The sequence below is a fragment of the Buceros rhinoceros genome, unplaced genomic scaffold (genome assembly GCF_000710305.1).
Source record: "Buceros rhinoceros silvestris isolate BGI_N320 unplaced genomic scaffold, ASM71030v1 scaffold2544, whole genome shotgun sequence".
Lineage (NCBI taxonomy): Eukaryota > Metazoa > Chordata > Aves > Bucerotiformes > Bucerotidae > Buceros > Buceros rhinoceros.
This window is the reverse complement of record NW_010408634.1, coordinates 44785-62251: the sequence shown is the minus strand read 5'-3', so window position 1 is coordinate 62251 and position 17467 is coordinate 44785. Positions and strand designations below refer to the sequence as shown.

The following is a 17467-nucleotide window of genomic DNA, read 5'->3' as shown; positions in this document are numbered from 1 at the left end:
CCGCGGCCGCACCAGCCGCAGCAGCAATGCTACTGCAGCTGGTCAGCTCTCCCCCCGCCCAAGAGAGCTGCATTAGCTCACCCTGGGAGTTCACCTTTAGCAGAAGAGCTGTGGAGGACCAGGCGATCGCCCATGCCGGGGAAACAGTGGTGGGCAGTTTTGATTTAGTGCCATTCATAAACATCCTTCCTGAGGAAGAGTTGCTTTTGTACTACCGCAGCAGACCAGAAAACCACCATGCAAAATGGTGGCATGGTTCATATGAAGAGACAATACTTTTCACTAGGCCAGTCACCAAAGTGAGCTTTTGGGCTCAGCTGAAGCGATGAAGTGACTCTGACCCTGACCTGTGGGCCCGCACCCATTCTATTTTGACCCCACAGGGATTAACTGGTTTCATAAAAGTTATTACTTTCCCCTACGCACTGTCTTTTTCCCCACCCTTACCTAACATGGCTACAATAAAGCTATTCTCCACGACAAAACGTTCTTTTGCTAATCAGCAATCAAGCTGCTAAAATCCCAATCCATTTATTTGCTTGAATCTGTCTGTAGGAATACGTTACCTTCCCACCCAGGTGGATTACCTGGCTTCACTCAACAACAGGGACAGGCTTCTGCATCATGTATTGGGAAATACACTGCAAATACAAAGCCACCACACTGCACTTAATGCAAATACTCTGGGTCCTGCTGCTGTCCCTGCTATTCCTGCCCCACCTGAGCACGTGCTGCTTGTCAGAGCAGCTGGAAAGGGAAGAAGTAACTGTGGGGCACACATGCAGCATCAGGGCTTGACACGCTCAGGCAACATGTAGTAGGCAACATTCCAGCGTGCGCTGAGCTCACTCCCCTTTGCTTATCTAGTTTAACCTCTATATACCACAGACACACAAATTTTATACAGACACGTGTGTACTGAATACCAAAACGCACACTACTCACTGGATTTTAACTTGCATTTGGTTTACAACTCATCTAATGAAAAGACATCACTCCTTTCTAACTTTTAACTTCTTTTTAACTGAGCTCCATGTTGATTTTTTCATGGTTTTGTCAGCAACTGATGTTATCCCTGGGGTAATGTCAACACTCTCCTACTCCTAGGAAACCCCCTAGTATTTAACATGTCAGAAAATAATAAAAAAACCTGAGTATCAGAAAGAGAACAAACTCATCTGAAATACCAAATACACACTGCTGCCTGACCCCCTGCAAGTAACATGCCAGCTGGGTGGGGACAAGGTAAGAACTGGGATTAATACATGCCTTTCTTCCTTCTGGGTATCTTAACGGATTTCCACAAATTTCTGAATGCACGTGAGTGACTCTGTATCACACTCCATGTGGCACGAGAGTGCAAGTGGCAAACATGCCGCTGGTACTTCAATTCTTACCAGCGGGACTGGATTCCTAGTAATTTCTTGACCTTTGCAGATATTAAGAAATATCTCATACAATATTCTGTACTCATGTCCAAAATGACATTATCACAACACAGGGCTGGAAAATCTCTGCCTCATCCTGTGGGTCTGAAACCACTATACAAGTTCAAGAGCCAAAACCAACGAAAATACACAGTAAAAACAATAAAAGAACCTTGTAAATAACACAGAGCAGTATGTGACAGATAGATGACACATGAACCAAATACAAAAATTACAATTAAGTATTTGCATTGGTTGATGATAAAGACATTTATCAAACACATATGTGGAGTCAAGTTCAGAATTCTGAGCACTCTGAGGGCTTGGTAGCCAAAGTTCACATGGAATTTACCCCTGCTTTAAGTATGCATTTTTTTTTTTTTTTTTTTTTTTTTTTTACAAACAAATCTGAAAGAACTGATGAAGTTGAATTTTCCCCTTTTTTAAATTTTTATTTTTTTTTTTTTTTTTTTTTTTAGAAAAAGGCCCTGAAAATGCCGTATTCTCAGAAAATAAATGAATTTGGAATACAGGAGTCATTATTTATTTAATAAACCCACCTATTGGTTTTATTATTTTTACTGGAACAAACTTACCTGGAATACTTGCTGGAGAAATGGGACCAGATCTTGACTGGTTGCTTCCAACGGGAGAGCCTACAGGGGAAGGTGATGGGCCCCCGGGGATGCCAGAGAGATGTGGAGAAGCATGAGGGGAGAACGGAGACTGTGCAGGGTTGCTCTGCTCCCCTTGGCTGCTCGTAGAGCCTGACGCACTAACGGCTGAGCTCAGGGTTGCTTCGGTTCCAGTCGGCAAGTCATCAATGGATCCAGATAAATCCTGAGGAAAAAGGAAAACAGAATGTAAGTAATCAGTCATATGAACTAATGTTCAGGCCACGGGACTCAAGAGCTGGCACGGTGAAGAGGTCCGTTTGATCACTCACTGCAGCAAATAACTGAAAGGTTGTCTTTCACACTGGTTCATGTAGTTAAACGATGGCAGAAAACAAGGAGTATGTACAATTCTCCACTTAATCTCTAATTCTTTCAAGAAAAAGAACAAGGAAGGGCGACGAATTGGAACCAAATTCACTCAGCATTGAATTTAACCTTTTCCATCTGGATTAAGCTTTCAGAATTAATCCCACAAATTCTGCCTGAGCATACTAAAACTAATGAAAATGATGCACCAGTTTCACTTTCACACAGTGTTTAATTTTGGGGTTTGCTACTGCTACAGTCACAGCTTATACACTTCACTCTTTAAACCATCACCAAAACGAGAGCAGAAGGGTGTAGACTACACAGCTTTTTAAACTCGCAAGCATCTCCTTCACCTTGCAGAAGAGACGCAAGAAATGGCCCTGGCCTCAGCAGCAGCACAGGACCCACTGGCCACCTAGGAGCAAGGAAAGCTGCTTCTCTCTATTTTGATCACATACTAGTGTACAACTCACAGTTTCTCTTCAAATTTAATTTGAATACATTGCTAAAGAGTTGCTCCATTTCAGTTCATAATTGCTGCATTTTCAATGAGAAATTTCCTCCACAGGTCAAAGCACATCTGCACACTGCACATCTGCACACTACAAATTGCGGGGCATATTCCCTAAAGCTGTAACATGGGAGTTATACTGCTCTTTGGATCTGGGGGAGTAATTTGGTTTTTTTAAATCATTATAAGATCAGATATGAAAAAAAAAAAGAATGCTGTGACAAAGCAAGCGCATACCCCGTAAGTGTCAATGCCCAAGTGTCACAGAGAAAACTCACGCAAACGGAAAGGCGCAGACAGCCGTGCTTCCGTGACCCTTGCCAAGGCACAAGTTAAGGAGCATGTTAATATTTCTATTAGCAAATTACGGCGCAAACAAGAGGCAGGGAGTTACCTCACATATAAACCAGGTTTCCAATAACTGAGATGACAGAGTGTGTTACTTTGGCTGATACTGACTTCACTTGTCTGGCTCATGCAAGTGGTTGCACCACAGACAACAGGACTTGTCATCTGAGTAGCACACAAAGAACTGGGCTCTGCCTGAACAAAATGCTCAGGAAGCGAAGCCTTACTGCTTCCTAATGTTCGTAACAAAAAAAGAAGTTATTTTTAGAAGTCAGAGAACTTGGACAAAATGCAAAGTGGTGTATTTAGAGTAAGAGTCCTGCCTGATGCTGACTACCTCTGTTACAAGGGAGGCTCACAGCCAGTCTTCCCTAACAGACAAATACAGTCAGTTTTTCAAGGCTTGGAAAGAGTAGGATTAACAGTTTATACACCTGTAACATTCATTAGAAGCCACCTAGAATGCTAAGTTATTCCTCCTTGTGATTAAAGGTAGCAAATGCAATCCACCTGCCTTAGCTCTCTGCAGGACACGTCACAGACCTTATTTCCAACAAATTTCCACAAATACTTCAAGCACAGCTCTCACCCAGTACATGTATTTCATTAGGCATATGAAAAGCAAAAATTTAACTGTGCAACTTCAGTCTATGTGTGGACTCAGCATTCACTCAAGAGCAGACTTCCAAATCCTTAACAAATGGAAATGCAATTGTGAAATGGGCAATAAATTACTTTCATTGTTTCTTATTCAAAACTATTAACTGTAGAAAATACAAACAACAAAATAACACCATTTGATACTGTATAGAGCAACACCAGAGATTTTTTGCAGTAGAATGTATCTGGCAAACAGGTAAGCAATTACTACTTTTCCATACATAATATGGTATTCTTCTAAATGGAATCAAATCGCTGCTGTCGTGATGTGTAACAAATGCTGCAGGAAGTGCTGATAAAACAAACACTGCTAAAAAGCATATAATAAACCCCTGAAAACTGAATGTAGCAGAATAGAGCCTATTCTAAAGGAATACAAATTCTGCGTAAAAAACCAGATAGGCACCCAACTGATAGGAGATATAGAAAACACAGGGTTTTACGTTTAGAATAACAAAGATTTTTAAAGAGTGTGTGGATTAAAGCTTTTGTTTGTTTCCGTAAGCCACAAAGTACTTGAAAAACAAACACGCTGAAATAATGAAAAGCCATGAAGCAGTCGGCACTGCCTGTGATTAAATTATCTGTTGTTCAGAAACCAAGACAAAACCTGACTGCTCCCCACAGCATCTCCCCAGCTCGCAGAGCACGCGTGTGGGCAAGAGCCTGGGGACAGGTGCGAAGTTCACTCTCCCCAGCAGGTCACATCAGAGTTCTTCAGCCTCCCCCAGAAGTGGAGTGACTGATGAATCCCAGGCGTTTCCTCAAGCGCTTGCCTTCAGGGATTTCCTCACCAACCTGATGCAACTCCTTCACAGAAGCGGAAAAGAAAGAGTAAAACTTTCATGCTGCCAGCCTGTTTAAAGAGCGAAGCCACACCACCCTCCCCCAGTACATGCCGGGGAATAGCCAGGCAGGCTCATCCCACGGTGGTGTCCTGCCCTGCCCATAATCACCCAGTGTATAAGCACTCGGATTTCCTCCCTGAGCTGGCGGACCTCACAATCAACTCATCTGCTGAGGACACTACAGCAGCGTTCATTCGTCAGACTCATCAAGAAAGCTGGCAATGAGGTTGCTCTAAGGATGGCATTAAAGGATGTTGCCTATCTAGATGCCTGGGCTGTGCGACACAACCTTTACCTTGTGTTACAGCAGGCTAAAATGAGAAATGTCAGCTGTTCTGCGCAGGGTGGTTTGCAGATCATTACTTTATATTTTTAGTTAACATACGCTTCGTGGCCTTACCTAGTCTTCTAGGGTAGAAAGCCTGCGTAGGCGAGCAACTGGGAAACTTCCAGCATACAAAGGCTTTAGAAACACCTCTGTTATCCACAAAAGCTAATTGGGAAATTAAAGAGAAGAAGAAGAAAGACGCTATGTGAAGCACCCAGACAGAAAGAGCAGAAGTCGACTTACTGTTCTCCTATTATCAGTATTTTAATGCTTGCTTTTACCTCGCTTTAACAGAACAGTAATGAAGTCATGTGCGATTTCCACATCACAAACATTATTTTGTATATAAAATACTGTACATATACACATTGTATACGTAAATTACAAGGATACACTTGCAGTTACTCAGCATAACCATATGTAAAGCTATTAAAAAGCCTACTAATAAGAGAAATTCACAGCGGTTTAAGCATACAGCCTAGTTAACAAAGAAGCTCTGTAACTAATACTCCTCTGGAGGACAATTTAGTCAGCAGGGCACCGACTCTATTCTTCTTTTATAAGTACTATCAGATCTATGATGCCTGTAAAGAACAGAGAGACCTTACTTACTGCATCTCATTCAAACCAAGGCACCTTCAAGCTACAGTGCTTCCATTTATCTTGTTGGAAAGTTGGCAGGTTAGGTAATTGCTGGGATTCTTTTAAGGGGCTAAAGTTCCCATACCCTAAGGCGTGCCTTAAATTCTTCCTCTTTTCAGAGGCTTTTTCTGGAAAGCACTGGTTTCTTCCAGTAAAATGTAGCAAGTCTAGAATTACCAGAAATCTCTTGTTTCTTGTAGATCTCTTTCTTGTAGAGTAATCTTATTATTCTTGTCAATGGTATCAGTATGACTATATTTTCAAATGTGGCATCAAATCTAAGAAAAATGAAGGACAAAATAATTTTTTCCCCCCGTCACAAATCCGTATTACAGTTCTGTATTCTCTATGTCAGCTCTACATCTTGTATTATTCAGGACATCCCAGCCAGCCTTCAAAGTTCATTTCTAGATAATACCTTGATTACAAACTGAAATGTCCCTGTGTAGGATTTATCTCTTTTAGCGAAGTGTTTTATCTCCGAGTATCTTCACTTCTAGCCTCACCTTCCACCCATGCACAACCTTTATTCTTGTCCCTCTGACAAGTACAAGAGCTAAAATGAACAGGATCACATTGGGCTTGGGATTATAATGTTATGCCTTCCTGGTGGTATGATCTTATCAGACTGACATGAGAGACACTCTTGAAACAGCACACCAATTTACTACTGCAAAGCGGCCAGGCAAGGGGTAGAATGAAGAAAACTGCTTATACAGAGCCAGGAAACCCAAAGTTACTTACAAAGAGAGCAAAAAAAAAAAAAAAAAAAAAAAGAACATCCATATATAATATAATAACGTTGACTTACTCAAGGAATACACCTAGATCCAATGAACAGCAAAAAGGAGACTACAGTAACCACCGTGATTTTACACAGAGAGTGTGACAGGATTAGGGCATTCACCACTGAGCAAAAATTTACACTGTAAACACTTAACTCAGTTGCTGGTTTTGCTGAAGAGTGTCTCAGCAGACATAAAACAAGATTTTACCAAAGGGATCCCTTGCTAAATGACTACAGTTGAAAAATGATGAGCACCTTCTCTGAAATGGGTAAAAAGAGAAAATACAGAGCATCTTGCTAACTGAGCTCCTTACGCCGCTAAATTACAGCCTAAGTTCACTGGCAGGTTACTGCAGTCTGGGGCTCTCTTGCAGGGCTTGTGCAGAGCATATACAACCTGGGATCTATCTGAACTTCCCAACTACTGCGTATCGGTTCCTTTATGCTCAGGGAGTAGAGTAAAGCAGAGGTATTCTGTAGATATTAAAAATAATGACACACAAAACCTCCCAGTCTCCAAGAAGCTGAACACCCCAGACCCTGCCCTACCATCCGTTTTACTAGCGCGAATCCCAGCGCTATGCGTAGGGAGCTGCAGCAACCCACTGCCTGCAGGATCAAAGCACTGCTCGTTCCATTCAGGCCTTCCTGCAGTATTTTTATTAGGATGGAGGATGGTGCTGCTCAAAAGATATGATCCTGCATGAAATGCCCATCTCCTTCACATGAATCACCACTTTAGAAGTAAAATTATACATACACACAAACATATTTTACATGTATGTAAATATATACTCAAGCAGACATAGACTGCTGTTGTTGTGGAGCCATGGGGGATTATGAACAGTACGCGCTGTAATTGAGATTAACTTGGAACAAATGATTTGGCTGACAAACACACACACGCGCACAAAGGGAAAACCCACAATAGCTTTGTTTAAATTTCAAGATATTTGTAAGACCTCGTTTCATTACAAAGTAGCCTGTAATAGCATGTTTCAAGAAGTCTTCCAAAGGCCCCGCTGGTCACATTGTTGAGGCAGTGAGCGAGCTAACAGCCTCCCATCATCCGTGCCACCAGAAAAACACACAGGCACAGCAACGAGGGGGACCATGAGGAAAATCCTTTCCTTTTCAAAGGCTGCTACCCCCTATGTGGTTGCTTTCTTCCACGCCAGCTGTGCTGCAACCCTCAACTAAGTACACCAAATATATCTATATGCACATCCTTTAAAAATTCTCCTTTAACAGGAGATAGCAAGGCTGCTGTTTCATTTTTGCCAAAGTACCTTTTACACCACTTACTGAAAAGAATTTATAGACAGAAAACAAGGTTTCCTCTCTGAATCTTGTTAATTCAAGGTTTGGAGAAGGAAAAGTAAACACGATCACTTTCATTTCAAAAGCCTCCTTAAGGAAAAAGCTCGATGTTAATGACAGGCATAACCCTACCTCAGAACACGCTATTGTAGGGAGAAAATTTGTTTCATACTAAAAACTTACTTGCAAGACAAACCCAAATTTTGACAATAGTTGGGTACAGGTACTTTATTTAGTCAGCCACGGTACTTGTCAGTTTTTATCCCACTTACTAGACATTTTAGTGGTTTTAACCAAATTTTAACTTTAATCTCTGTGTGGTAAACTACTCATGCAATATTCTAGATGAAAGAAATTCTCAGAATATGATAAAAACAGCAGCTTCTTGCACTAAATTTAGCGATGAAGCACCACTTGCTGGGGAGACACATTCTCTTCATTCTGCTTCCCGAAATAACTCAGTTACTGAACTGTGTTGCAAGGACTCCTATCAGTATCAAATACCTTCTCTGAGAAGTTATACAGGGAAGTCCCCAAGGATGGAACACACACCCTATACTCACTCAAGCAACCGAGAAAAAGCATAAGCAAACAATGCAATGCCAATGCTCTGCCTGCCATCTTTTCAATCTATGGGATCCTGGAATTACATCACTCTTCAAGAAATTATCTACAAAAAGCCACCTTGGAAAAACAGGACAACACAGATGGTGCAGGAGAGGCTGTGGCTGCAGGCACACCTTCTTGCTCACGTGCCTGCAGGCTTGCACTTCGATTGACAGTGAACACCACTCTGACAGCACAGCCCACCAGGGTCAAGAGATGCAGCTGGTCTTCCCGGCTGCCTAGACAGGACTGCCACACTAATGAGGATTATGATTTTGTCCTGATGAATATGGCATCTCACTGTAGCATTCAATTCCTAGTTCATTTAAAGAAAAATTAGTTTCTTACTACGTTTGTTTCACAAGCAAAGGATTTGTGTTTGTAAGACAACCTTAACTAAAAATGAAAATTGTTGACCTGTGGACACAGGCGTCCAGGAACAGAACATGATATGCCTGTATCTATCAGACACAAGATGAGAAGAAGTTGCTAAGATGGATACAGTCACACTTCTGTGCCTGCACTGATCCACAATGGGATCTTCTTTGTTTGTCCACACAAAAGCTTTATAGAAAAACAACTTAGGGCAGTTAGAAATTCAAAACTGACACTGCAGCTTCAATGCACCAGACAAAAGCCCAGAAAACCACGCACCTCCCTGCCCATGCTGAGTGCCACTCATTACAGGGTCTGCAGCTCCCTGACAGTCAACAGGAAAGGGGCTCCTGAGATCTGCAGCTGCATCAAGAATCTCCTAATGGCAAAAAAGAAAAAAGTCGCTGGTTTACAAACATCAACTCCCCTGTATGAAATGATAAATACTAACGACCACGTGCTATCAAAGCAAATTGACAAAGTCTAACAAGGACTGCAAACAGGTAAGACACACAGCTTGTCTGACAACCATAGTCTTTCATATAAAAAATAAACAGTAAATCTCCAGAACAGAAAAACAATAACACAGCATCTCTCAAGATACAAATTTCACTGTTTATCTCCAAAGCACGCAGAATTTCTGGAAATAAAATTTAAAAACAAAAAGCCATGCACCCTTAGGAGCCATTTGTTTCTTCAGTATTGTAGCAAAGAAAAATTCTCAGCCAACAACTCTTGCAGCTACAGCATCAGCTATTTATCATCAATAAATCATCACCATTTAAAACAACCAAATCAATGAAAACCACAACAAATTGCCCATAAGAAGAATAAAGAAAAGTTGCATTTGCATAACAGCATCCTAGTAAAACTTAGTTGTACTCATCCTACTTCCCATTCATAGTTTGCTCACTGCCAATCTTAAGCATCCCCAAACATAAATCCCTTCTGTTAAACCTAAGGTTTTTTCATATAAAGAATAATGAGGTGAGATATAACAACTTCCATATTTTGTGTCTCTGCATTACAACCATTTTCTGCATCATGTAGCCCACAGCTACCTCCCCAGGTAGAAGACGGGCAAGATAAACAGAGAGGGAGCTGACTGAGAGAAAACATGCATTGACTGAGGACTTCTCAAGCTCTCTGGAGCTTGTTATTTTGGGGATTCCTATCCTACTCACTCCCTGCAGCAAGCTCGGAATTTGAATGGGTGCTGGCCAACTCCCCTGCTGGCCAGCCCAGCCTGCTCTCCTAGCCGTGCTTCTGGCCATGTTGAATCCAGTGCCACAAAGAAAACACCAGGTACCTGCTATTCCCCCACCCATTACCTACTTGTTCTACTGTCACAGCTGAGGTATAAAGTAATCACACCAAGTACACAAGGAAAGGAGTACCAAATCATAAGAGACACAAACATGGATTTGGGCAAAAGCATATGAGAGAGAAGAACAAGGCATTACCAAAAGAACATATGGGTCAGTAGATCTGAGAGAGACCTAAAAGTTAAGTAGGAACAGCAGCAATATAAATTAGAAATTATCACTTACTCCCTTTATTCCAACTACTCTGGCTACCACACTTTTGGAAACTTGCAGTCAGACATAGACCATCTGCCTTGATGGTCAGATGATGCCAGATGATACTCAAACACCTGAGATTTGGCAGGTGTGACTCATGCAAAAAGGAGCAAACACTGCTTCAGAATACCATAATGTGAAATGTGGTAAAATTCGCACCACCTTTATTCAGCAGGTCAAACACCTGAGATTTGGCAGGTGTGACTCATGCAAAAAGGAGCAAACACTGCTTCAGAATACCATAAGTTTAAATGTGGTAAAATTCGCACCACCTTTATGCAGCAGGACGCCTACGCGTGATTGCAGTGCAGAGGTTCTCAGCAAGTCTGTGCAGGGTAGCTCACGTAGGAGAAGCTCTTCAAACACAACCACACAACCTCACACAGCTTAATGTGCCTTACTGTTTACTACTGCAGACATACCCTGAGTCACAACACACCTAATTTTGCAATTATAAATTAACATCTTTCTCCATGTGCTCCTCAAACTAGCCCACATTGCACTCAGAAGGCAACAACCGTCCTATTACAATGTTTGGACCAACAATGCTATCTAGATGATTTGGAGACTGCAGTTGAGAGAACAGAAAACATGTTGCTCACTTGCACACCAATGACTGAAAGCTGATCTTTTCACCCCACAGTGTATTAGGCAAGTTGCTAACAAGTGAGCTGCTCTGACAGCCCAAGGCTACCTATGTGCGGACCCTGATAAAGGGCCTAAACAACTGATGAACCTATACATCTGTATGTCCAAGGTTTAAAAGCTCTTGATGTGCAGCACTCGACTTTTTTTTTTTTTTGCATATTAATACTCTTTTAGAATTATGGTTTGATAGAAAGGATGTCCCAGCAGGTTACCATGGGAATAAGGACCTACAAAACACAGTTCCTCATTAGCTTAGAGCTTGTGCATGCATCATACTGTGTTTCCTTCTTCCCTCTCCCCACAATACCCTGTAACCAAATACCACAATTCAGTGAGATGGTAAATAAGCCATAGACACATCTTAAACTTTAAAAACACAGGTGCTCCAATAACTTCCCTTTTCTTCCTCTTGAATCAGATGGAGCAGGAAAAGGTATACACCAAAAGAGCAATAAATGTTAGAAGGGCTTCCTTTATCAATGAACTGAAGAAGGTGGCTTGCCTCAGAGAACAGTATTAATTAATTCTCATTTAACAAAACTGGAACAAACTGGATGTGGAGTGTTATATTGGGGTATCAGGCAACAATGAGTGTTGTAACATTTACTGCAGTAAATTCAGCTTAATTTGCCACTCCAGAGTCATTCTCTCAGCATCATGCAATAATCTCTCATCCTCCTCCCTCTTTGTGTCCTTTTTCTGAACCCAACGCGACCCCAGCAGCACATAGTTCGACAACCTGTAAAGCACAAATGAAAGGGGCTGTGACTGCTCTGACACCGCTTTGCCCCGTACCCCCCACCACGCACACAAACTGCTTACTTCTTTCTGAGGTTTATGGGCCACACAGCAGCAAAACCAAACAACTCCGCTTCAAGGGATGTTCACTCCACCCCTCCCACCTCTTGTGTTTTCTAGTAACCTGGGAAAAGGTTGGGAAATGAAATCCAAGACCATAATAAAGCCAAAAATGTACTTTCAGATCTTTCCGCACACATGCCAGCTAGAACCAGACTCCCTCATCACCCCAGGTTCTGGAATTCACATCTCCTCGCAGTAATTCAGTGCTGGTCGGGCACACCATTGTGCAAAATAATTGAGCGGCAAGGGAACACAGTATTTTGAGATGATACAGCTTTAACAGACTTGCATAGAACTCACATTTCAGAAAACTCTATAAATTTCAAAAGGCTTTTGAAATCCTAGAAAAGTGTCTCGGCCTCAGATTTTGTTTGAAATACTGCCTTCATTACCCCAGTAGGAAGGATAACTTGTAGCGCTTCAATTAAGCTTTAAGAAAAAATTCTGAAAGGCCAATACCCTCCCCAGTCTACTGCTACACACGCTGTCTCAACCATGGCTTACAAACTTTGTTTTTGGAGTGGGAAGAGGTATCTCAAGATGAAGATAACAACATGGTTTCCTGACTGTTGACTGCAATAAGCTAATCTTTATCAAACAGGTCCATTGTTTCAGGCACACTCTTCAAATCCAAAAAATGAGAAACGTGGAAGAGTCACTACAGAAGCGTTAAACCATGTAGATTACGCAATGTCCAGAAAAAGCAATATACCAGTTACTACTGTTCTTTAGTATCAGAGCAAGGAAAGACTTCTGTGGTGAATTGTGAAAGCCATCTTTTTGGGAGTATCTGATGCCTGAGCACGCTTCACAATTGCAGCTTTTTCTTATCATAGAGAAGACAGGGAGTCCAGAGATCTTTCCAATAATACTTCCAGTAAAATTCTCCATCGCTTGAAGGGGGGAGCTTGGTATTGCACAGAACTACCAATTCCGTGTAATGCTAATAAAAATGCTTTGACAAAACCCCAAGAACGTCTGGGTAGGTTGTTCAGTGTGCAGCAATTGTGATCAGCAAAAACACAGCTGCTGCTCCACAGACCACAACAGGTGGCCACTTGGTAGAGCCTTACTGAGCAGAGCACTCCCACCAGCCCTCCTGTATGACGGTGCTTTACCCAGCCCTTCACCCAAGGTGCCAGCTGTCCTTTCCCCACACCTGTCAGGCATATCCCTGCGGTGACTTCCTCCAGCAAGCACCACTGCAGTACCACAGCTCACAGAGACAGCGTATTTGGAAGCAGCTTGTATGAAATGTTTGTGAACAGAGTAAAAGAGAACTTTTCCCCCACTAACCTCTATTCTCATTGTGCTGACTTTTGAGTGTGTTCATACACTGTGTGAAGAAACATGGCAAGTAAGGCGACAGAGGTTGAAACAAAGGGCTGCAGCTGGAAGCTTCTTTGAAAGAGGGTCTGCCAGGATTTTCTAAGAAAGTGATCCCTTGTCCCTCTCCGGCTGCTGCCATTCCCCCATGGAAACTCCACATCACACGCAGCAGCCTGAGGAGGTGCAGCATCCTGGTCTTTGCAAGATGAAGCAGGGAGTCTTCAGCCTTGCCAGATTCAGCTGCAGCCCTTACTATTGCTGATTCTCCATCCGCCAAATCTGAGCTACGTAACACAGGCTAGGGAGCAGGGCCGTGAGGTCTTCTGGGGAGCATGTGTGATAGAAAGATGGGAAAACAACCATCTGCATCAAGGCATGGATTGTAAGAGCCATGGCTTGAGAAGAGTGCGGTTCTTAACCTGATGGAAGTCCTGCTGTGTGGCTTGTAAGGCCATTGCTGCTTTGCTGCTGAGTTGCGTCATCACTTGTCCCAGCCCCCTGTTCGCAGTCTTCTATGCTTAAGAATACAAATAGGGCCAGCATTTACACACTGCTCTCTCTCTTCAAAAAAACCCTATCACACAACTTCTGTGAAGATCGACTTGCTGGAACTGTCAAACCAAAGCTCAGCTCACTCTCTGAGTTACTCACTAGACAGACCAGAGGGAAAAAAACCCAAATCAGTAAACTGGGATCTTCACAAAGTCTCAAAATACTTCCGAAGGGTGCTTGTTAGAACAAACAAACGTACCAAAGGAACGAACAGCCTTATGAATTAAGCAAAGAAATAAAGAGAAAACATATGAAAATTCCAACAGCCGTGCCAATCTGTTGTGAGCTGTACCCGTGCCAGTGAGCAGCCTCAGGGCGCCGTAGGATTCCTCAGCGCAGTGCCAAGCTCCAGCAATATTGTTATGGTTAGAGAGGAATTTCTCACAAGAGCTAACAAAGGCAGAAGGTCATAAATAAACACAGCAGGATCGCCTTGTCAGTTCTCATTATTAGCGCTGCAGGCACTTGCTTTTCTATGGGCTGCTCGCAGGTTCATTTAAGTGTAAGAGCTCCTCCTCAGAATTTCACATGCTCATAAATAAAGACAGTATTTTTTAAGAAAAGAAGGGGGCACCTAAGTTATTTTTTATTATTATTTTTCATGGACACGGAGGCACATACACGAGCTGCTCACGCTGTCTGCAGCCGCCCTGTCCATACACACCCACGCTTGCTTCCTGCGCTGGCTGAAAGCTCACGCACAGCTAACCCGGAGCTGCACGACCCTTCCGCGCTGGCCTCCGTTCTGCCGTGCGGGCCTCGGTCAGACTGTGGCCATAATGAACAAGGAGAGCCTTCCTACCGTAGTAACGGTCACCAGAATTACATCTGGGCAGGAAATGAGGCTGAGCTCCTAAACTGATCCTGACGTGCATTATGCAACCAGGAAAGCGCAGCTGCGTGATGATTATTATTGCAATTATAAAATGACATTTAGTGTTAACTTTCTTTTGTTACCGAATTTTGAAACAGAGAGGGGGCAGTACCGGTAACTCTAGGGGTACAAATGTGCAAAGAAGGGAGGGAAAAGTTCTTAAGATCTCAAGCACTGGGCCTTCATCTCTCAGAAGTTAGCAAACAGCTAAATGAAAACACCTCACCTCTCCCATACTCACACCTACCTACCTGTCTGTATATATTCATACCTATATAAATGAGTGGAAATGGAGCTCTGTGTAAAACTAGATGCAGTTTAAATAAATTCACATTATCACATAGTGTACTGATTTTAAGTTGCATATGTAGTGCTTTTCAGAATATTAGGGAAAATTTAGAGATCAGCAGTGCTATCTCTAGAATATTTTTATTCTATTGGGAATTAAAAAACGCAAAGATGTGAGGAAAGCTCAAAGGCTCATGACCTTGGAAACATCACCATTATATTAAAAGTAAAAAACAGGCCTTACGGTATACAGGGAATACCAGGGGATGCCCAGCAGCAAAATAACGCTGCTCATTCACTATTCTTTCCAACACAAAAGAGGTGGTAGAAAGCATAATTACTCACCTGCCAAAAAAATCCCAAACACCGCTCCCTCCTGTGAACTGTTCTGGACATTAATGTACTGGTTCATTAAACAGTCATGTCTATCTTTCTAGGGGGGCTAAAATTTGACCAGCGTTACTGTTACTATAATCCATGCTATGTTGAATTCTCACCTTTTAAAGCAAGTTGCATGACTGACAAGCAAAAGCCGTGGTGCCTTGTACGCTTTCTGAGAGAAGCTCAACAAAATAATTTTCCTTCCAGTTTGCTTCCTATCCCATCACCTGCTATCAAAGGGAGTTGGGTTGTTAGTCCTGATGCGCTACAACAGAAAAGCCATGTTCAAAGAACTGTTCCTCTCAGCTGCACAGCCCTTCATTAAACTCCATTCATCATTATCAACACCAGGAGCTGCTGGAACAGCCCTCCTGAGTGAAAAATCTCCCTATTTACCTTGTAGAATCTGCCAGCCTGCTCCCTTCTGCCGCCCTGCTCAGGCAGGTTTTGTACGCCGGGCAGCGGGCTGCTGGCCGTGCTGTGTGCGCCTTCTCCACACAACCCACCCGGAAAGGAGGACAGCAGCCTCTCCCTCCCACCTCCCAGTACGCACAGAGCCATCTTCCAAACTGACGACTCTACTAAGACGGCTTCTACCAGACACAACACGAAAGGTGCTAGTGAAGCCGCTTGCTTTCTGCACACACCAGCAATGGTGGGCTTCTTGGTTCCAGCCTGTTGAGAGAAAAGAGCTCCTGAAGTGGAGGGACCTGGGCTAAAGAGTAATACTTCCCAGCTGGTCAGTTCCTCGGTCTCCCACGCACGGCGCAGGCTGTAAGCCCCTCTGCAAGCACAGCAACAGCGGTGCGTCTCTATTTTTACCCTCTTCCCTGTGCAGAGCCCGACTCCCCACCACCTTGCTTTGGGCCTCCAGCTCCTGCACTGGTGCCATCTCAAGGGGTGGTGGTGAACCAATCCTGCCAAGCTGCTGCTGTGTTGCGGGGCAGAGACCTCCCAGTGCGGCCAGCAGCAGGGAGCTCAGCACAGGAGGGGCCGAGAGCCTCATCAGCTAATGAGCAGGTTATCTGCCTCTGCTGCCAGCCTCAGAAGACACCGTCCCTGCTGCAGGCAGCAGGCAAACTCACCCAACACCCCGCAGAAAGGAAGTGTTTGTCCGATAAAACACAATCTCTCACTGGAATTTTTTCTTTTCCTTCTTACCAATAAATCCTCATAATTACGAGAACCCTCCAGAAAATGAATGTGTAAACTACAAGGAAAAAAGTATAAAAAGAGGCCTGTAATGAACTATATCCAAAAGACAAACGCACAAAACTCAAGATTTTTGTTCCTCCTTACCCGCAGAGTAAGATACAAGAGAACCAAACCGGGATGACCGCCCGCTTTGTGAACTGCAAGCCACGTAGAACATCTGCGATCTAGCACAGTTCTCCTCACAGGACCTGACCCTCTGCAGTCGGAGACCGAGAAGAGTTTCATGGTGACTTCTGAGATTTCCAAGTCATCTTGACTTCTGGATATCAAGTATGGGTATTTCTGAGAGCAGGACACCCCAATCAAAGTAGTACTTACATATTTTTTCTTATTAATATTGTAAAGACATTTACCTACCAGACACGTTCCAATTAATTTCTCTTCCCTGATCAAAACACATTTACTTCTGTAGAAACACTCCTCTGCCACCGATTTCAAAAGCAGAGCTGGGTTTCAGCCCACTCACTCAAACATGCATTTGTGTTAATTCTCGCATCTCGTTAATTATTTCAGAAGGGAAGAATTCCTTACATAAGCCAGAAAATGGTTTAAGCCTACTAAGTGCTGTGTGCTATGAACGGCAGTGGACACAGCCAAGGAGAAGGACATTTCTAAGGGGTTCTGCAGTGCTTTCAAGTTGCAGTGAAAAGAACTGCAAGTTCCCCAGACTCTTATTTTTCTTTTTTTTTTTAGTATAATTCGTTTTGTTTTCAGTGTTTGTGGTCATTTCAGTAACATGACACCCACGGCTTTTTGGCATTTTTGATATCTTAAACTTATTTTACCTAGTTACACACTTGGACTTACATAAAACATTATGAAAATTTTTCAAGGGCTTCAGATTTCTAAATTAAATCATTAAATACTTTCTCATATTCAGCAGTATATTTCATGTCATAGA

General features: G+C 42.9%; 1 protein-coding gene across 1 annotated transcript in view; it reads right to left on the bottom strand.

Annotated features, from left to right (window-relative positions):
• LOC104492367 (AT-rich interactive domain-containing protein 1B-like) overlaps positions 1-2267 on the bottom strand; it is a gene marked incomplete at both ends in the record, with an annotated part of 66651 nt that extends 64384 nt beyond the window's left edge. Inside the window, one exon of the mRNA XM_010134919.1 lies at positions 2024-2267. Coding sequence (XP_010133221.1) covers positions 2024-2267 — 244 coding nt within the window. The remainder of the gene's footprint in view (positions 1-2023) is intronic.
• Between the last annotated feature and the right edge of the window lie 15200 nt (positions 2268-17467).